The following is a 21,480-nucleotide window of genomic DNA, read 5'->3' on the forward strand; positions in this document are numbered from 1 at the left end:
CTTTTAAACATACTTGGCAGATTTATCCACACCTGCTATATCTGAAGTGCAGAAACAGCCAATATTTCTATCAGACTGTAAAGCAGATGAAGGCAAGACTGAGATGCAACAAAGGTGCACCAAGCACCAGCAAGGGGCCGAGTCATGGGCAGGGCACCAGTCAGTCCTCGCCTTGGTCTAGGACTAGGACATCTGTCCCTGGAGACATCTTCCTTCTTCAAATTTCCCCTTTGCATGGATAGCTCTCTTGCCTTTGCCCCCGCCCATGGGTGGCTCTTCTGGCTACTCCCTTCCTTTCTGACCACCACTTTGAAGTCCCCTTCCTGGCTGCTCCTCCTGTTCCCATCACCGCTTAGTGATTCCCAAGGCTCCAGTGAGGACATCTTCACTTCTTATTATACCACTCTCTGGGGACCACACTCATTCCCTCAGCTCCCATCCTCAATGTGCCCCTCCCTCGAGTCTCTGTCTACTGGACAAACTGCTCCGCTGTGTTCTAGGACCCTGCGTAAAATCTTCCAAGCCCCTCCACTCAGAAATGAATCCACTCCTCATTCTGCACCCTGCCTCATTGAAGAGATCCACCATCCACCAACCAGCCAGAGATCTGGGCATTGTCCTTGCTGCCTCCATGTTCCCACCCCTTGGAGTCAATCAATCAGCAAGCTTTGTCATGTCTGCTTACCTAATATCTCTCAAATCCACCTACTTCTCTTTGTTCCAGTGCAACTGCCCTGCTTTGAGTCACCATCAGCTCCTGCCTGGATTATAGCAAAGACCACCTCTGAGCCATCTCTGGGCTCCAGCCTCACCTCCCCATCTGTTCTCACCCTGCAGCCAGGGCAAATCTGATCATGTCACCTTCCTGATTAATGGTCTTTAACTTTGAAGTTTTAACTTCTCTGCTTAGCACACATGGCCCTTAACAACCCGGTGCTGTCTGCATCATCTGCCTTCCCTGCCACTTCCCCAAAGGTACTCTCGGCTTTGGCCAGCAGAACTATTTTATATTTCATGCTTAATAGTGAGAAATTAGATGCCTTCCTTAAAATAGGGAACAAGGCAAGGATGCCCCCTCTCATAACTCCTATTCAACATTGTACTGGGAGTTCCAGCTAATATAAACATAAGACAAGAAAGGAAATAAAAGGTATACAGATTGGGAAGGAAGAAATAAAATTGCGTGCAGATGACATGATTGTCTAAGTAGGAAGTCCCAAAGAATCAACAAAAAACCCTCCTGGAACTAATAAGCAATTACAACAAGGTTGTAGAACCCTAGCTTTACATACAAAAGTTGATTGCTTTTCTATATACCAAAAAGGAGCAATTGGAATTTGAACTTAAACAATACTATTTATATTAGCATCAAAACCAAAATTACTTAGGTATAAATCTAACAAAATACGTATAAGATCTATATGAGGAAATCTACAAAACTCTAATGAAAGAAATCAAAGTAGATCTATTTAAATGGAAGGATATTCCATGTTCATGGATAGGAAGACTCCATATTGTTAAGATGTCCGTTCTTCCCAGCTTGGTCTATTGAGATTCAATGCAATCCCAATAACAAAGCAAGTTACTTTGTGGATATCAATAAGCTGATTCTAAAGTTTAGATGGAGGAGCAAAAGACCCAGAACAGCTAGCACAACATTGAAGAACAAAGTCAGAGAACTTTGACACTATTCAACTTCAAGACTTACTATAAAACTATAGCAATCAAGACAAAGTGTTATTAGTGAAAGAACAGGCAAGTAAACCAATGAAACAGAATAAAGAGCCCAGAAAGAGACCCACACAAATACAGTTAACTGACCTATGACAAAGATGCAAAGGCAATCCAGTGGAGAAAGGGAGTATTTTCAAGAAACAATGCTGGAACAAGCAGGCATTTTTGTGAATAAAAATGAATCTAGACACTGACCTTGCACCTTTCACAAAAATTAACTCAAAATGGATTAGAAACCTAAATGTAAAATGCAAAACTATAAAACTTCTAGAAGATAACAGCAGAAAATCTAGGTGACCTTGGGTTTGGCAATGAAATTTTAGATGCAACAGCAAAAGCATGATCCATGAAAGAAATTATTGATGAATTGGACTTCATTGAAATAAAAAATTTCTGCTCTGCAAAAGACAATGTTAAGAGAATGAAAAGTCAAGACATAGACTGAGAGAAAATATACCTGGCACGTAACAGAAGCTATGTAAATGTTTACTGCATGACAGTGAATGAGGATATGGCACTGGGAGGCCTCCAGCAGGCCTTAAGAATCTGATTTTCATCCCTTGGACACTTGCATGTACTGTCACTGGGAGAATCGCTTCCATGGGTTCTCCCTGTTATTCTCAAACTCTTCATTCTTTTTTTTTTTCTTTTTTTATCAGGACCTATGCAATCTAAAATAATTATTCTTATGTGTTTACATGTCTATCAGCCCCCACTAGCCTGTGGGCAACGTAAAATCGAAGGCTATGGCTGCTGTGCTCACCTCGATCTCCCCAGTGGAAGATGGAAGATGTGTGTGGGGTGCTGGGCTGGGCAGTGAGGGAGATTGCTCAGAAGTTGCCTGGCCCTGGAGAAGCTGGTGGTCCAGCAGGGATGAGTGGGGTGGGTCAGAGATGCACTCAGCACAGATGAACAGCATGTGAAATGTTCCCACAGAGGAATGTTCAGGATGCTAGGGATGGGAGTGGAGAAAGGCCGGCTTGTAAATCTGGTGGTAACACAGGGCCTGGAACTGAAGTTCATTTATTTGTCAGAGAAGGTTCCAGAAGGGGTAAGCATGGGCACAGACTTGAAAATGAAACACAGAGCAAGGGCTGTGAGTGGAATCCTGATGTGTTCAGAGTATCCGGAACAATCTAAGGCATCTGGGGCAGGCGAGGGGAAGAGGGAACAGACCACAAAGATCTCTGATCACCTCTCCCCCAAGCGTAGACTTTCTCTCTTGTTAGAGGTCCTGGGAAAAACAGTCCCGCGGGGAGAATTTTGGACTCCTCATCCCCTGGGCATGCTGCTCAGTCATCACACTGTGTCTGACAGATGAGGGTCTGACAGAAAACAAATGACAGCTTAGCGCTGTTTGGTGGATAAACGACAATAAATCGACAGGCCTGTGGTTCAACAAATCAAAGGGTTCTGCTACCATGGCAACAGAGTGACAGGGAAACTCTAAAATAAGAGGAAAAGAGGAGCAGGCCAGAGAAGGTTTAGAGAGAAATCTCAGCAGATAACTGGAAGGAAACACAGAGACAGGGCATCTGAGTTGAGAGCCAGAGCTGGCTCTCCTCCAGCCTGGCCTGGGAAGGTCTGGATGCCCCAGGTGGGACCCTCCCCTGTCCCAGACTCAGTTTTCTCTCTATACAGAGAGGCACTTCCACGGCAACCCACAGCTCCTCAGTTTGAGAATCATTGCCCTGGAAGGTCTGGCAAGGGATAGGGTTCTATGCTCAGAGCTTGAGAGCAGCAGGACTTATTACAGAAAGGAAGGAAGAAAGGGAAGATGATGACAGCAAACCATCACTTACTAAAAGAATCAGACTGCACAAGACTGACCACCTTGAAAAGGTCCAGGGGGACAGGCTTCTTAGATCCATTTTTGGAGTCGGCTGACTCAGGCTGACTCCAACTCCACAGCCTCTCCCCACCACAGCCGGAGCCTGCGGACCCCTAGTGAATGCCCAGCCCCAACTTAACCTTGAGTGAAGGTAGCCGTGCCCATGTCCTTGCCTGCCCTTGGGCTCAGTATCAAGCCAGCTGTATCTGTTTTCTGTCCACCTGCCCTACTCCAGGTCTTCCCGAGGGCTCTGTTCGACTGGCCTCTCTTCCCTCTCTTTCTTTCCTCAGTCGGCCATGACTGTATTTTAGTCCTCATCTGCAGAATGTGGACACACTCCCCTGTCCTACTTGCTTCACAGATCTGTGGCCAATGACCAAAGGTCTATGAAGACCCCTAAAAATGCAAAGTGCTGTCATGTGTTGAAAGGCAGGGTGGGGTAGTAGATGAGAGAGTAGTCAGTGGTGTTGCCACTGAACTGCTGAGTAATCTTGGTTAAATTATATAGCCTCTCTGGGTTTGTTTCCTCATCATTAAAAAAAAAATTGTTTTTAATTGATTTCAGAGAGGAAGGGAGAGGGAGAGATAGAAACATCAATGATGAGAGAGAATCATCAATCAGCTGCTTCCCCCACGCCCCCCACTGGGGATCAAGCCAGCAACCCGGGCATGTGACCTGACCGGGAAATGAGCCGTGACTTCCTGGTTTATAGGTTGACGCTCAACCACTGAGCCATGCCGGACAGGCGGTTTCCTCATCATTACAATGGGATCACACTGCCCAGCCAGTGGTGGCGTGGTGGATGAGGAATTCCCCCGGGCTGGGCTGGGGGACAGGACTACTCCTTTGCCACCTGTATGGATGAATGGTGACCAGATAGCACCTCCCTTCTGGAAACAGCCTGCTACCCAGGTGACCTCAGCGGAGCTCTTGCCCCTTGATCCATGGGCACAGCCAGTGTTGGATCTGTCTGGGTCTGTTGGGTCTGCTTCCTCCCAGGAAGGATGTACACCAAAGGCAACAAGACGAAGGCCACAGCCCTAAATCTCCCTCCTAAATCCACGCTGTTAGAAACTGCATCCTCGGCCACCACTCTGACTGCATAATTTCTCACTGTGCTGCGCAAACCCTGTCTGTCTCCAGATAAACGATGCTGGGCATCTTATTTGCTAGAAAACCTTCTTGTCCAGAAGGATAAAAGGCTCTGGCCGCAATGCATAAAACAATGGTTTCCAGGTTACTTTAAGAAGTCACACTGAAAGCCACAAAAAAATTTACCTAACCATGCAGTAGGAGAAATGGAAAAAATTCCAGTTTTCTCATCAGAATTTACTACTCCATAGAGAAATCACAGCATACAGCACACCCTGCGCAGCCGGCTCTCTCTACCGAGGGCATCTTTAACTGTTCCAGAGAAAATCAACAAAAATATGCTTCCTTAATCTTGATCTTCCCTAATCTTAAGAATCCTGGGAAGATCACTGAGTGAAGGGCAAGGCTGAATGCAAGACTATTCCAATATATGTTTAACAGCACTTTTATGTAAGGTTCTTTATTTTAACAAACAAATTTCTGATATCAAATGTGGGAAAAGAAATCTATTGTTTATCACTTTGAAAATCATATAGTACCTCACAGGAGCTCTCAGCATGCTTATTCCCTAGGAGCACTCATTAGGGAACTGATTTTAAAGAAGAGAATAACAATGCAATGTAATTTCTGGACCAGTAGATCATATAAATGGAGATTTCTACAATGTGTAGAAAATATATTCATATCAGCGGCCCAACATTTCCCCGTAATTCTGCATGTATCAATATACCTAGACAAATTCTTTCACCACCGCCCCCAGGAGTGAAGACGGTCTATCTGGCCTTCCTGAAATAATGTTGGTATCAAACGGAGGAAAGCAGAAATAATGAGATGTCTCTGATAGAGAACGTGGGCCCATGCGGACCTGTGATGATTTCCCCGTGACAATCTTGATTTCTTCTCAAGGAGTGTACCGTGGGCAGCCGAGTAGACGGTCTGCCTCTGTCCCCAGGTGTCTGGGAGCAGCGTCCCGAGGGCCTCCCTCCTACCGGTGCCTGCGCTTACCTCCATGCTGTACTTCTCCACCGTCCTCCTCAGGGGGTCCACAGCCTGCCAGCAAATCAGGATGCACAGGTCAATCAGCAGCATGCCCCCGACGATCACAAGCAGTTTCTGGTCCTTGATGATCTGCAGCGAGGGCGAGAGCAGCACGCAGTGCATGTGAGAGAGAGAACTTCCCAGAGAGAAGTGAGGGGCCGGGTCAGGGAGTGACGGAATCGGGTCACCCTCAGTGGGAGAATCTCCTGAGACTCATCATCACAGGATAAACCAGCCAAGCTCCCTGCTGGACATTCAAGGTCCTTCCCGAGCGTGGCCTGGCCACCTTTACACACACGCTGCACTTAGTTAAGTCTGACAACTCCTAGTTTGCGGCCCTGCTGTGATTTTCACCTCCCACTCCTATTTAGGAGCTGGTTCTTTTGTCCAAAACACTCTTTTCTTTCGGTCTGGACTACTCCTAATAATCTTAAAGACCCAGACCCATTGTTATCTCCTCCATGAAGTTCCCTCTCACTCCCACAGCAGAACTAATTACTTCTATAGCACTGTTCAGATACTTCATTATCAGGAGTAGTAATAGTAGTAAGAACAACCTGCCTCTAGGTTGACGGCTTTACATACATCATCTCATATCTAAAGATGCACATTGTTTTTCCCATTTTATGGATGAAGAAACTGAGGCTAGTGCAGGGTTAAGTAATTTGCTCAGAGTAATACTGCTACTAAGAGGTGAAGCCCAGATTGGAACCACGTTTCTCCTATCTCCAGGGTCCATACCCTCCAATATTTACAGCACCGACCCAACATTGTATTAAGTTGTATACACGTCTGCCCTTCTCAGTTAACATTTATTTGTGTATCCTCAGTACCTAGCAGGGCCTGGCACGCAGTAGGGAATTTGATGGATTGAACTGAGATGAAGGCATATAAAAGGAAGAAATATAACTTCCATCCGTCTTTGCAGCATTTGATATCTTTATTGCACTATGAAATTCCCACCCCACTTTCTGTCCGTTTGGTAGGGATTGGCCTGGGGACAAACGCTGTCAGTGCCAAAGCTAACTTGTGTTTCACTCATTGCATGTTTATGTACCATCCCCACCTCCAATAAAAGCTAATGTGAAGAAGTAGTTCTAGAAAAGATTATAGAAAAATAAACAAAGCTGAGGCAGAAGCTTAAGAAATATCACCAGGTCTGGCTTTTAATGATTAAAGCCATTTTTAAAGGAGAAATAGAAACTCAAGGGACCTCTTTGCAGCTGAACCGTGAAAAGAACAGGAAGAAAGTATCTCTGAGTTATTGCCGAAGAGATCAAATCTACCAAAACCATTTTACCTGGGGCAAGCGCTGGCAAAGCCCCCTCCTTGAGATTTTCCAGAAGCATCTAAGGAACCGCTGATGCTTTTCATAAACCCAGCTAACCTTTGCCCTCAGGGAAGCTAAGCAACACCCTGCCAGCCTTGAGAAGTTGGGCCAAAAGGAGGAAATGCCTGAGGAGCTTAGGACTCGGAGGACAGGCTCGCAGGGTGATGCTCACCCAGGGCGGTTTGAGTCCTCGAGCATTTGCCCACGCTGTGCCTGACCCGTGGAAGGTCTTTCCCCAGCCTTTCTGCTGGCACCCTCCCACCCTGATGTCCCCACGAGTAGCCACTTCACACTATATTTCTGATAATTTGATTTATGTCTGTCATCCTATTACATTGTGAGCTCTGTGCAGTTTGGTTTTTGCTAATTGCCCCATTCTTAGCACCTGTCAGCGAAAAAGTACTCAATAAGCATTGACTGATGGATGATGCTCTAAGAAAACATGCCCTGAGCACTGACTCAGTGCCAGGCCCTGTGCTGGGCACTGGTGACACAGAGATGGACAGACCCCGGTGCTGCCCTCCAGGGTTGGCAGGAGAGATGGACTTGTCCTGGATGATGACAAGAGGGTGTTGGAGGAGAGGAAGTGGATTCACAGAGGAGGAGCTGGGGGACACGGGGCTTGGGAGGAGGTTAATGTCAGGCAATGGAGGCAGCACTGCAACATCAGAGGAGCTTCCTCAGATGGCAGCTGAGGGAGGGACCACGTCATGTCACCTGGTTCCAGTCTTCTGTGACTCCCTGTCATGCACAGGATAAATTCAGCCAAGCTCTTTTGCTTGGCATTCAAGCCTTTCCCAAGCTTGGTCTGACTATTCCCCAAGCAAGTGCACTTCATTGCTGCTTAACCTTTCCCTACTCTGTGGCTGAGTTGTGTTTTTCACCCTTCAGGCTTTGTGTGTGGCTGAGCATGAGTGGGGTGGGTAGGGGGTGGCTGGAGACAGGCTAGGTGGAGGGGGAGAGCTTGTGTGACACAATGGGGCCTCACAAGGGTCCACTGGATGTTTGAGCATCTTTAAGCATCAGTGTGATAGGAGCAGTCTTCAGACTGGAGGCGGAGGCTTGCGGTAGGAGACCAGTTAGAAGCTAGGGTAGTTGTCCTGGTGAGCAGGGAGGAGGCAAGATGCAGAGCAGTGGCTGCCAGGATGGACAAGAGGATGCCGAGGCCACAAACACTGGGCATCCTCCTGTCCATCTGGCTTTCGCCTCTCAGTCCCCTCCCCTCCCCAAATTTCCCCCACCAGTACGTGCCAGCACCTCCAGATCCCATCTTCTCTGCCATGGCTTTCCCATGAGACTAAAGGCCTACGACCCTTCACATAGTCTTACTTCCAGGAGGCAATAAGGATCTTGAGAAGAGAACCAAGATGGCGGCATAGGTTAACGCCGGAGTTTGCTGCTTTGAACAACTACTTCAAAAGTGAAACCAGAAAACGGAAGGGACATCACCCAGAACCACAGGAACGCTGGCTGAGTGGAAGTCCTACAACTAGGAGGAAAGAGAAACGCATACGGACACTCAGAGGAGGCGCAGTGCTCAAGTCAAATTCTGAGGTGCAGAGTGCGCGGAGCGGGCTGGCGGCGGAGGGCGCGGTTGGCGTTTTCAATCGGGAGGGAGTCGCAGACTCTGAGCTCCAGATACAGGCAAGTCTTTAGGGACCCAGACTCAAACGGGAGAAGCGGGACTGTCTAGCTTCGGTCAGAGCGAGCGCAGCTTTCTCTCCGAGGTTTGCAGCGGGTGCTGGGACTCAGAGAGGCAGAGCCCCTGGGGACAGGACTGAGAGCCGCCATAACTGCTCTCTCTGGCCCACCCTGTTGATCCTGTGCGACCCGCCCCGCCCAAGCCCTGCACAGAGGCATTTGCCGGATAGCCTCAGGCAAAGGCTAGATTAGCACCTCCCTAGAGGACAGAAGTTCTCTCACTGCAGACACAGCTGATTCTCATAGCCACTTGGCCTGGAGGTCAAACCCTCCCTGGTATTAGCTACAGCAATCAAGATTTAACTATAAGACTGCGAACAAAGACAACTAGGGGGTGCACCAAGGAAGCATAACAAAATGCGGAGACAAAGAAACAGGACAAAATTGTCAATGGAAGATATAGAGTTCAGAACCACACTTTTAAGGTCTCTCAAGAACTGTTTAGAAGCCGCCGATAAACTTAATGAGATCTACAAGAAAACTAATGAGACCCTCGATGTTATATTGGGGAACCAGCTAGAAATTAAGCATACACGGACTGAAATAACGAATATTATACAGACTCCTGACAGCAGACCAGAGGAGGGCAAGAATCAAGTCAATGATTTGAAATGCGAGGAAGCAAAAAACACCCAACCGGAAAAGCAAAATGAAAAAAGAATCCAAAAATGCGAGGATAGTGTAAGGAGCCTCTGGGACAGCTTCAAGCGTACCAACATCAGAATTATAGGGGTGCCAGAAGATGAGAGAGAGCAAGATATTGAAAACCTATTTGAAGAAATAATGACAGAAAACTTCCCCCACCTGGTGAAAGAAATGGACTTACAGGTCCAAGAAGTGCGGAGAACCCCAAACAAAAGGAATCCAAAGAGGACCACACCAAGACACATCATAATTAAAATACCAAGAGCAAAAGATAAAGAGAGAACCTTAAAAACAGCAAGAGAAAGAAACTCAGTTACCTACAAGGGAATACCCATACGACTGTCAGCTGATTTCTCAACAGAAACTTTGCAGGCCAGAAGGGAGTGGCAAGAAATATTCAAAGTGATGAATACCAAGAACCTACAACCAAGATTACTTTATCCAGCAAAGCTATCATTCAGAATTGAAGGTCAGATAAAGAGCTTCACAGATAAGGAAAAGCTAAAGGAGTTCATCACCACCAAACCAGGATTATATGAAATGCTGAAAGGTATCCTTTAAGAAGAGGAAGAGGAAGAAAAAGGTAAAGATACAAATTATGAACAACAAATATGCATCTATCAACAAGTGAATCTAAGAATCAAGTGAATAAATAATCTGATGAACAGAATGAACTGTTGATTATAATAGAATCAGGGACATAGAAAGGGAATGGACTGACTATTCTTGGGGGGGGAAAGGGGTGTGGGAGATGCGGGAAGAGACTGGACAAAAATCGTGCACCTATGGATGAGGACAGTGGGTGGGGAGTGAGGGCGGAGGGTGGGGCGGGAACTGGGAGGAGGGGAGTTATGGGGGGGAAAAAAAGAGGAACAAATGTAATAATCTGAACAATAAAGATTTAATTAAAAGGAAAAAAAAAAAAAGGACCTTGAACTTACTCAGTCGTGCAATTTTCTCTTGCTCTCTTCCCATAAGGTACAGGAGTGTGGAACACCTTACACTCCAGCACACAAAACCTTGGGCCTGTTGGGACTACACAGTATACACTGGACAAGAAGTGGCACATGGAAGGGAGAGAGCTGAGAGACATGGGGCGTGGCCACACTGAAGGAGTCACCTGCAAGGGGTGGAGACTTCCCTTCAGAGTGGATGCAGCACCTCTTCCGCTGGTGCCTGAATAGGAAAGCATACATGCCTTCAAAGATGAGCACCAGAACTTCCCTTTGATAAATGTGATAGTCTTCCCAATTTAAAGGCTCAAGTATGAAGTTTGAGGTAGCACGGGGCAGTGAGAAAACAGAATTTGAGATTATGTGGACCTGGATTTGGCACTGACAGCATTTGTGGCTGCATCTCTTGCTACCTGTGTGATCTTGGGCAAATCACTTCCTCTCTCATTCTGCAGTTCTCATCTATAAAATGGCAAGGAGCAGAGGGACGAAGGGAGTAGGGAGGCTCATGTATTACCTCTAAGTGTGGTGCCAAGGGGAGAACATGGGCTTTGGATTTAGAAGATCTCATTTGAATGCCAGCTCTTGACAAATGTGATCTGGGGCTTGTTCCTACCTCTAAAACTGGGATCACTGAGCCCGAAGCTGCAGAGTTGGTGTAAGACTAAAAGGAGATATAGTGAAAGCACCTAGTTACAGTGTCTGGCACAGAGAAGATGCTCAACAAATGGCAGCTATGTGTTATTTGGCTACCATTACTTGGGTTTTGACAATTAGCAATTCTGTTTATGTGCCTGGCAGTGACATCTAGGGGCAAAATGTGATATTGCACCTCAGCTCTACTAGACCCAGGGCTAATGATCACACTGACGGATCCATGGTTGGAAGATTCTGAGAATAAGAGGAAGGACATGTCTCATTTCCTTTTGGCACCATTTCCAAAGCCTGGCACTTGGCTCGTGTTTGTGACTGAATAGATTTAAGCCACATTTCATTTATTAACTGCAGAAAAACTTTAGCGCCTACTCAGAGTGAGCTATTTTAGGCACAGGGATGGGCAAAACATAAATATCTCATCCACATGAAGCATGCATGATAGTGAGGGAGACTGATTGTGAATAACTTAATACTCACACATATACACAATAGAAGGTCAAGGAGAGGTGATTTAAAATAGCCTTTTAAAAAGAGATCTAAATTTTTAAATTTAAAAATAGCACTGACCTGATCATACAAAGCCTGAGCACCAGAGAATCCTCATGTTAGGCAAGGCTAACAAGTCTCCCAGCAGCTTCCCTGACTTCCTTATTTTTCAGCTTCCTCTTCTCTCTGTTATATCATGCTCCTTTCTCGCTCTGAGGCTAGCAAGTTGCTAGCGCTCCATCCTCACTGACAGAGATGGGAGCGTAGGCACCCAGGAATGGGGAAGCACCAGGCTCTGGAACCAGATCTGAGTTTCATCTTACAACTAGCTATATGATCTTGAGTAAGTCTTGTAATCTCTCGGAGCCAGTATCCTCATCTACAAAATGGGGGTGATAACTACACAAACCACGTGAGATTACTAGAGCTCTGCTCACAGTTACTGTTCAACAGACGTCAGCTATTATTATTACATGTCACTTCCCACTGTTGTTAGAACAGGGATTAGCGAACCACAAATATGGCCCACTGCTTGTTTTTATAAATAAAGTTCTATTGGAACACAGCCTTTTCCATTCACGTTATGGATACCGCTGCTTTTATTCTACAACCGCAGAGCTGAGTGGTGGCAACAGAGACGGCACGGCCTGCAAAGCCTGACAGAGTTACTTTCTGGCTCTTTACAGAAGCAGCAGCTGACTTCTGGTTTCCTAAAAAGGCATTTCTTTACTTCTTCAAAAACCTTCAGATGTTTTTTTGACTGATTCAGACTGGACTTCTCTAGGACCAACTCATTGTCTAGTTTCAGGCACACCAATCCAGGGGGAATACAGTGTGAATGGTGTCTCCCGGGTCGTGCCACACAGTGGCCCTGCCTTCCTGCCTCACTCAGATGGCTGATGCTTTAGTGAAGCTGTTCAAACTCCTCTCTTGGCATTTTCCTCAAGCTGAGCCTGGATAAAGACCTGAGTGGATGTCCCTATGTCACTGATGGCAACGGAATCAAGTAATATTTGTAGTGAACTTTCTTTTCCCTAAAAAAAAAAAAGACAACAACAACAAAACCCCCTCTGCCCACAGGAGAAGATCTCATCTCTGAGTTACTGCCCTCATCTCAACATTTCAGCTCAGCTCTAGTGAAAGGCAGAATAAAGACTGCAATAAGGCTTCTCAGTTCAAGAGTTTATGACTGGCCCTTAGACAAAAGAGTAAATGCTATAAAAATACCGACTTTGGGAGCATTAAATCACCACATGTCAAAAGGCTTCTTTTCCTTTAATGTCTTAAAAAAAATCTAGCCATATGGGTGGAGTTTATGTATGTGCATTTAGGGAGGGCATGCCATCGTGGATGGAGGGACAAGGAGGTGGGAGCCAGGGAAAGAAGAAAAAGATAAAAAGACTATATGAGAAAAAGTGTATAATTGCATTTACAAATTTTTGTAAATCTAGTATATACGTCAGTAAAAAAAAATTAAGGGGTCCATTTTAATAAAAAAGTCTAAACTAAAAATAAAACCACAATGAAACTGAACAATAAAAACCCACCTTGGCCATATAAAAGAAAAGCATGGAGAATTCAATCCCAGTTTTGACCTGCAACTACCACAACCCTTTCAAAACAATCTGGTTCCCAGCCTTGAGTTTCCAATTACGAGACAAAGGTCTCTTTTCCACCTTTAACTCCTCTAGTTTGGTTTGTGAATGCGGCCCTGCAAACCTGCCCCTGGAGTAACTAGGAGGCCGAGAGCAGGAGTTTCTCCTGATGGAATGGTGTGTGCATCTGGCCTTGATCATCTGCACAACAGACACAACTGGTGACCAAATCTGTACTCAGAGCCTTTTGCAATTTCTCAGACAAGACCCCTAGGCCCACCACCAGCTGGAGCGCTCAGGTGCCCAGACTCCCAGGGGTGCAGCAGGCTGTGGCCACATCACAGCTCTGCCTCTGGGGAGCTTTCAAGACAACTCAACTCCTATAGTCTTCTTGACATGTTTTGTCAACTGTTACCAGATAATCAGTGTTCTTGCTCACCGATCACATGAGTAATGGGACATAAAGGCTGGTTCTTTATTACAGATCACAGTATGGATGAATCACATGTGGGCACAGAGGAATCAACACTGCGATTCTTTAAAGCCAGGATGGAGCTGTCCTAGTGGCAGAGCCTCTCTCTAACCAGAGCCACAGAACAGGAGGGCTCAGGAAGTCCCTCGGTGCCTCTCAGACTTTGGCTTGCATCAGCATCCTGGGAAGGGCTGGTGAGAAGCAGGCTCCTGGGCTCCCACCAGGATTCCTAGGGCTGGGGCAGGGGAGGGAGGGTGTGGAACTGAGAAGGTGCATTTCTAATAAGCTCCTAGATCAGCGGTTCTCAACCTGTGGGTCGCGACCCCTTTGGGGGTCAAATGACCCTTTCACAGGGGTCGCCTAAGACCATCGGAAAACACATATATAATTACATATTGTTTTTGTGATTAATCATTATGCTTTAATTATGTTCAATTTGTAACAATGAAAATACATCCTGCATATCAGATATTTACATGACGATTCATAACAGTAGCAAAATTACAGTTATGAAGTAGCAATGAAAACAATTTTATGGTTGGGGGTCACCACAACATGAGGAACTGTATTAAAGGGTCGCGGCATTAGGAAGGTTGAGAACCACTGTCCTAGATGCTGCTGATGCTGCTCTGTTATCCGAGAAGCCTATGGGAGGGGATGACAGGCTGGCCAGCTGCCCAGCTGCCCTTGAGGTGGGGGGACGAGGCAAAAAAGGGGGCGTCTGTTACAGTGGGGTCAATCCAAAATCTTTGAGATTATAAGAGTGAAGGATGTGCGAGTGCCTCTTGCAGAGCAGAAGTGGCTCACAGGGCAAGGGAGTGCTGTGTGGCCCTGAACAAGACAAGCTGGAGGGCGAGCCGAGCCCAGGAGAGGGGGATCCGCCAGATGCTCAGGGTGGAAGAAGCCACACGGCCAACTGGCAGAGTATTTCACCCATGTCAAGGGCACCGCTGGAGAGAAAGTCCCAGTAATGGGGCTTTTGGAAAACCCATAAAGATACCCAGAGAGTCTAAAGGGCCTGCTTAATCCACGCCAGGCCCAGCAAGCCCAATGTCAGCTACTGGCAAGTAAGGTCATTCCTGCCCCTTCTACTACTCCAAGCTCCAACTCTGGAGGGTTCAGAAACCTTGAAAATGAGCTGGTAAAAGAGAAAAACAGCCCACTTGCATCCCTTCTCCCAGGGCAGGTGGCAGGCCTGCCATAGGGCTGAGCTGGGGAGGGAGAAGCTGTGCCCTTGAATGCAGCTTGAAATTTGGGATATTATGAGGGACTCCACATATTAGTTGCTGACAGAGGACCTTCAAAGTCAGGAGACTTGCCCCAGATTTTATCTAGGAGCAAGGGAGGAAGCACCACTGGAAGAGTTAAAGGGACAGTGGTGGAGAAAGTTTCTCTCTGACATCCTAAGAATCAAGCTTAGTCAGCATGCTGGTGACAAATGCTTTCCACCCACATGAAGACAGAACTCCTGCTTCCAAGGGCCTCTTTGAACACGGAATGATTAAATCAGGTCCCTGTCCTGTATCATTCCCCTCTTGTAAGGGATCCCAGTGCCCAAAAGTTAAAGTTCAGATTCCTTACCATGACTTCTGCCTTCCCCCGGAGCCTCTTCTCTACCCTGTCCCCATGAATTCCGTGCTCCAGCCACATGGAACCTCTTTCAGCAACAAGAATACACCACCCCTCCCCAGGCCTCTGTGCACTATTCCCTCTATAGGGCTCGAAAACTCCACAGCCTCCGTCTGGCTAATCCCCACTCACCCTCCAGCCTCAGCAAGGTGACACTTACTACATGAAGCCTTCCCTGAGTGCTCGTACCCCAGCACCCGCCCCCCCCCCCCCGGCCCATTATGTCCCTGATCAGCCCTTATCACTGTGCATGGGAAACCCTTTGTAAACTGTATGATTTTCCCAAGTGACTGAAGGTATAGATGGGGTGGGGTGAGGCAGGGATTGTGTTTATCTTGAATTCCCAGCAAATAGCCTAGTGCCTGGCACATAGTAGATGCTTAATAAATATTTGTTAAATAAATGCTACCTGGACACTGCAGACACCCTGAAACAGAAGGAGTGATTACCTTCTTCTTCATTTTCACATTTTTGAAGATGGCGTGGACCCTCCATGTCTTTGCAAACATTGCCCCGAAGGCGGTTGTGTAGCCCACGGTGAGAATCCAGGTCCTGACCTAGAGGCCATGAGAAAACACAAGCATTAATACCTCCTAGGTGGACCGACCCCGTCATTTATGAGAGTTTCCCAACAAGGGGACTCTAGATGATGGGAACAGACACTCTACATTTCATAGAGTTTTACTAATATCAACAGTCTTTCAATCGCATTTCAATTTGATAGACATTTAGTTCTATCAGCCACTTGCTGGATCCAGGGCCCTGGGCACTGAGGCATTTGAGATTCAAATCCTGCCTTCTATTAGGCCCCAAGGAAGCCAGCCACAGAGAGAGGCATGAAAGGCCCCAGGACCACTCAGGGCTCACTGAGGGCCCCAGGACAGCCCTCTGGCCTTCCCTCCTCCCTTTCTTCCTTGAGTGCCTTCCATGTGGGGAGACAGACCTGCAGAAGGGAACATAATTGCTGCCCTCTCTGCTTCTTCACTTGAATCTATAGGAGACCAAGTGGCCCCGGAACCTTCTATGGGTCCTGTGTTTTGGGCAGTGGGTGGAGGAAGTAACAGCCACAGGGGCTGAGCCGGGGCAGGTGAACGAGCCCGTGATGGGCCCTCTCAGTGTTCAGCAAACCCAGCACTTTGGTAGAAAAAGGCAGGACTTGGCTAGAGCTGGCCCTGGAGGACACATTGTGCACCGGGCCAGCTCCAGGCCATCATGAGGGGCTGCTCGTTTAGGGAGGAAGGCCAGAGGAAAAGGGCTAGGACCTTCCCACTCCGCCCAGGGCCTCTTTCCTCAGGCATTTGGAGGAAGAGAGGAGCGGACGCTGCCCGGATTCTGCTGCCCAGCCACCCCGGCCCTCCCACCACAGTTAGGCCACTTACTGCCTACTGAGCTGCGACCTCAGCAGTCTGGTTACTCGGTGCTAGGCCAGCCTGGTCCCTGAGCCCATGCTGGACCATGGGTCCCTGCTCAGGACTAAGACTCTGTCTGGCTGTTGCCTATTCCCCAGGACAAAGATGTACCCTGATCCCCAGCCCTGGGATGGTGACTGATGGGAACTGCCAGCCTTGAAAGGCACCAATAGCTTGGATCCCTGCAGGTTGCAAAGGGCCAGTCACCATCTGTTAGGTTTGGGCGCTTTCTGAATGCCCATTCCCTGCCTGCACTGCCATCATGATCAGCCTCTCCAGACTTCATCCTCACCAGCTGGACTGGACACCCTCCAATAGGCAGGACACTCGCCTAGCTCCAGGCTGGGCCCAGCCCCGGGCTGTGTGCCACTGGGGCCTCCTGTTCATTGGGACAAAAAAGCTGGCTGCTCTGTGAACTCTAGTTCTAGGCTTTGGTTTTTCCTCTGCTTTTCCTCAGCTCTATTGTGCTAAATTTCCTTTGAAAAGTCCTCACCTGCCTCAGGTGAACACAAGAAGGTGGATGTGGTAAGAGAGAGAGATAGCCAGGCTAGACTAGACAGGTCAGGCCCTTGGTAGCCAGAGGAACTGGACACAGCAGGTTCGCCCAGCCCAAGTTTGCCTTCAGCATGTGCAGGAAGTTCCCAGAGATGTTCCAGCCAGGTGCCTTCATGGAGTCCCTTAATTCTGCCTTCCTGGACACTTGGCTCTCCAGCTTTTCAGAGACAAAGCATTTCCCCTTTCTACTTTATTTGTGAAAATAGGAACAAGCTAGGTAGACTGCAACGCTAAACCCTTCAAGTCCAGAAAGGATAACAGCATTACAGTTATTTTTCAGAAACATGGACATGTGAGGTAGGAATGCTGACAATGTACAGGTGGGCACTTACCTTTTTTTTTTTTTTAAATTTCAAAACAAGGAGAAATCAGACAGGCAAGAATGAATCAGTCCTTTGGAGAAGGCATAGGATGGCCACAGTATCACCCATATTATAATGCCAGGAAAGTGAACAGAACAAAGAGGGGAAGGAGCCAATTATTGCAAATTTAGACCTGAGCTCATTCAATGACTAGATCATACATGCCTAGTCTATTAGAGTTTCATAGGATCTTAAAGATCATCTCATTCACGCATTTGTTCATTCCTTCTTATGTTCATTGAGTAAGTACAGGTGCTTCTCTTCTTACACAATGGGGTTATGTCCCAATAAACCCACTGTAAGTGAGAATACATTTAATACATCTAACTGATGGACCATTCAAGCTTAGCCTAGTCTACCTTAAAGTGCTCAGATCACTTCCATTATCTCACTGCTGCTGCCCAGCATCATCTATATATATAAAAGCCAAGCAACCGGAATGATTGGAATGACCAGAATGACCGGTTGCTATGACTTGCACTATGGCCAGCCAACCAGCCCGATCTGGGGCAGGGCCAGCTGGCCAATCTCCTGCGGCTCCTCCCCCCGGCTGGCCCACCTCCTGTATCCCCTCCTCCAGGCTGGCTTGGCCCGATCAGCCCCAATCGGGGCGGGCCGGCTGGACCTAACCCATGCACGAATTTGTGCACCGGGCCTCTAGTGAGAGAATAATGTACCACATATCATTAGTCCAGAAAAAGGTCAAAATTCAGAGTAGGTCTCTACTGAATGGGAATCATTTTTGCAAGTTGAAAAATCCTAAGTATATGCCACTACAAGTCAAAGACTGTATTATTAGAGGCTAAATACATATGATAAAAACAAACAAACAAAACAACAACAAAAACCAGGGGGATGCTTCTGGAGCTGTCAGTTGAGTGAGAAAACCACTCTGCCAGTGAGGAAGCTGAGACAGCGTTTAAGATGTTTCTGTCATCTACGCCACACAGCTCCATCAGAGCTGAGCCTGGGCCCAGTCAAGCCCTCTCTACCCCACACCGTGCTCCCTTCTCCCCAAACAGAGTCTCCTTAACCCAAATCAGGTTCATCCATGCCCAGGAGTCAGCTGTCAAAGGGACAGGACACACCGGGTGGCTGACCAGCCTGAGGACCCTATCCTGAGTGAGCTCAACACACTTCCAAAGCAAATGGGTTGCCATTGTTAAGACCAATGGCTTTCATACATCTTGATCATGTTCTCCTACCAGAAAAAACAGTTTTCAACATGAACATACATAGAACATGGAAATTTTAAAAGGATGGTAAAGGATGAAATAATAGCATCATTTTTACCTCATCAGGTGGCTGACAAAGATCTGTTTCGGGTAGAAGTGTTACTCCAATGTGCTTAGCATTATATTTGCTTGACTTATGTGTGTTCTTTTTAAAGTAATCATTTTCAGGCCACTTGTCTATTTTGTGAGGCCTAAATTCATTAAGACTCAATGATATAAATGAGTTAAGTTAGCTAAAACTCAATCATATAAATTGAAGCTGGCATCTGGGAACTGCAATATCTTGCCACAGACTGAGAGCAAAGAATGGTTGAAGATTTCTGGGCATAAAAGAGTTGCAGGCATAGCAGACTGTGTCCTCAGGCCTGCTGGCAAGGCTGGCCCTTAAGCTGCTGTCTGTGAACCTGGATTTGGGGAAGGTTCCCACCATCTCCTCAAAGATCAGAGTGACTCTCTGTGCCCGAACTGTTTGTGCAAACAACCTGGCCTATGTTACATACCTGCTTTCCCCCTGGGAGTCTGGGATTTTGGTCTGTGCTAGGCACCCACCCCTGATAATAACCCTGAGGGGACTGGGTGTCTAGTGAGCTTCCCTGGTAGACAACATTTCATGTGTTGTCACAATTTGTTGCTGGGGAATTAAGCACATCCTGTGTGAATCCACTGGGAGAGGCTCTTGGAAGCTTGCACCTGGTTTTCCCCGGTCTTCATCGCCTGAACATTTTCCCTTTGCAGATTTTTCTTTATGGTCTTTCGATGTAATAAATCATTGCTGAGTACCACTAACGCTGGATCCTTCTAGTGAATTACTGAGCTGGGGGTTGTCTTGGGGGTTATCAACACTATGCCCCTCACTCTCTGATGTGACGGATTGACCAACACTCCCTTCTCCAGAGGGTTCCTGAATAAAGGCCACTAGACACACCCACTGCGCCGGGCCCCAGGGTCAGTTGAAGTATTAAATATTAGTAAAGCTTAATTGCTTTCATTTTTTCTACATAAAAGGTAAATAAAAGCTGCAGTGTATTCTTTCTCAAGAAGATCCCAGTGGGTTCACGCCCCATTCGGAGACAGCTCTTCAGACAGTGATGAAAGCACACTAGAGGAAAGACCCTGAAAGCAGGACCGTGGGACTCCCACAGAGACGCCCACCCCAGGCTGGCTCTGCTCAGGACCAGCACTGGTTAGGCTCCTGCAAAGGGATGTATTACGTTTCTCTCCCCCTCTTTAAGATGGGAGTGGGCCCTAGGGCTCAGACCTGCTGATTTAAGGGCTCTCTTTGGGTTATCACCCCCCCCCCCCCTTCAAGCTTCAACCACTTTTGTGCTGACAATTCCCTTACCTCTTTCCCAGTTCCTATCTTTCTTCTGAGCTCCAGACCGGCATATGTCCCTGTCTCTGGAGACTTAGGTAACACTTAGCTGTCCCATAAAACCTACACACTCACAGCCAAAGCTGAGCCCATCAGCTTCCCCTGAGCAGCTCTATCTCGTCCCAACTCAGGGAGCAGTGCCATTATCCACCTGTCACCCATGTTAGGGATCTGGAAGTATCCCAGGAATCCGCCCTGACTCTCTTTCTTTTAGTCATTCGCCAAGCCCATCTCCTCTGTCTCCCCCACCCAAGTCCTGTCCTTTGCCTTCTCTGTGCCCTCAGAGGTGGGATCCCAAGTTAGCAACTTCTGGGCTCCCTTGACCTCTGGTTTCTGGCTGGATCTAAAGGCCCCACCAGGAGACTGGAAGGTGCCAGGAGAGAGAAGATAGGGCAATGTGCTCCCTGCTGCCACTGTGTCCATGCTGTTTCTCTGGCTGTAGCTGGCTCCTCCCATGGTTCCAGTCCTCTCCAGGTTCAGGAAGACACTCCTCTCTTTACCCTTCAGGCCTAGGAGTGGTCTCTCAGGGCCTCCACACCCTGTTTGCTTCCTTAACCCCACCCACACCTCTCTTTATGTGAACCAGCGGGTAGGCTCTGTCTTCTGCCAGGGCTCTGCCATCTTACTCCCAAGTCTCTTGTTAGTACCCCCTCTCTCTGTTCCCATGGTGCTATCCACATTAGTCAACAGTGCTCTGGAGTCAGACTGACATGGGTTTAATCATGGCTTTGTCACTTGTTATCTATGTGAACCTGGGCAGGCCTTGTAACCTCTTGGAGCCTTGATTTCCTCATCTGTGAAGTGGGAATAACAATAATGCCTCTGACTTCATAGCTTGGCTGTGAGGGTTAGATGCTGAGGTTCTTAATCAATGTCTGATTTTTGTTCACGTGTTCCTTATCAACACTCACTGGGCCATGCAGGTGCCTCCAGCTAGCACCTCCTATCTCTGCCCTCATCTCCTGCTCATCCATCCAATGCAAATATAAGCAGGTCTCTCCAGGATTAAACCCTTTGCAGCCCCAGCAAGCCTTCAGATTAAACTTCAGATTCTTAGCAGGGTGCAGCCCCAACCACCCGGATACCTCTCCTGTCACTCCCCACATGGCACTTTCACATCCAAGCAATTCTATGCTGCATAAATGTTCCCCATGCACCACCCAGGCTCATGCTGCCAGGCCTGGCACCAGCTATTTCTTCTACTCAGAATGCCATTCCTCTTTTTATCTCATTCACACATTCTCATTTGTCCTCTAAAATCTAAATCATGGGCCACCTCCTCTGAGAAGCCCTCCCAGGCCTTGTATGGAGGTCATGGCTACCTCCTCTTTGTGACTTCTGCCCTCACACATGCTTCTGCTGTGCTAGTCACACTGAGATGAC

At 47.4% G+C, this 21,480-nt stretch overlaps 1 protein-coding gene across 1 annotated transcript in view; it reads right to left on the minus strand.

The window, feature by feature from the left end:
* GABBR2 (gamma-aminobutyric acid type B receptor subunit 2) overlaps positions 1 to 21,480 on the minus strand; it is a 312,072-nt gene that overhangs the window by 44,571 nt on the left and 246,021 nt on the right. Inside the window, exons 12-13 of the mRNA XM_081103760.1 lie at positions 15,614 to 15,721; positions 5,664 to 5,786 (exon numbers count right to left, since the gene is read on the minus strand). Coding sequence (XP_080959886.1) covers positions 5,664 to 5,786; positions 15,614 to 15,721 — 231 coding nt within the window. The remainder of the gene's footprint in view (positions 1 to 5,663; positions 5,787 to 15,613; positions 15,722 to 21,480) is intronic.

Source organism: Myotis nattereri, assembly GCF_964212035.1.
Source record: "Myotis nattereri genome assembly, chromosome: 12".
Taxonomy (NCBI): domain Eukaryota; kingdom Metazoa; phylum Chordata; class Mammalia; order Chiroptera; family Vespertilionidae; genus Myotis; species Myotis nattereri.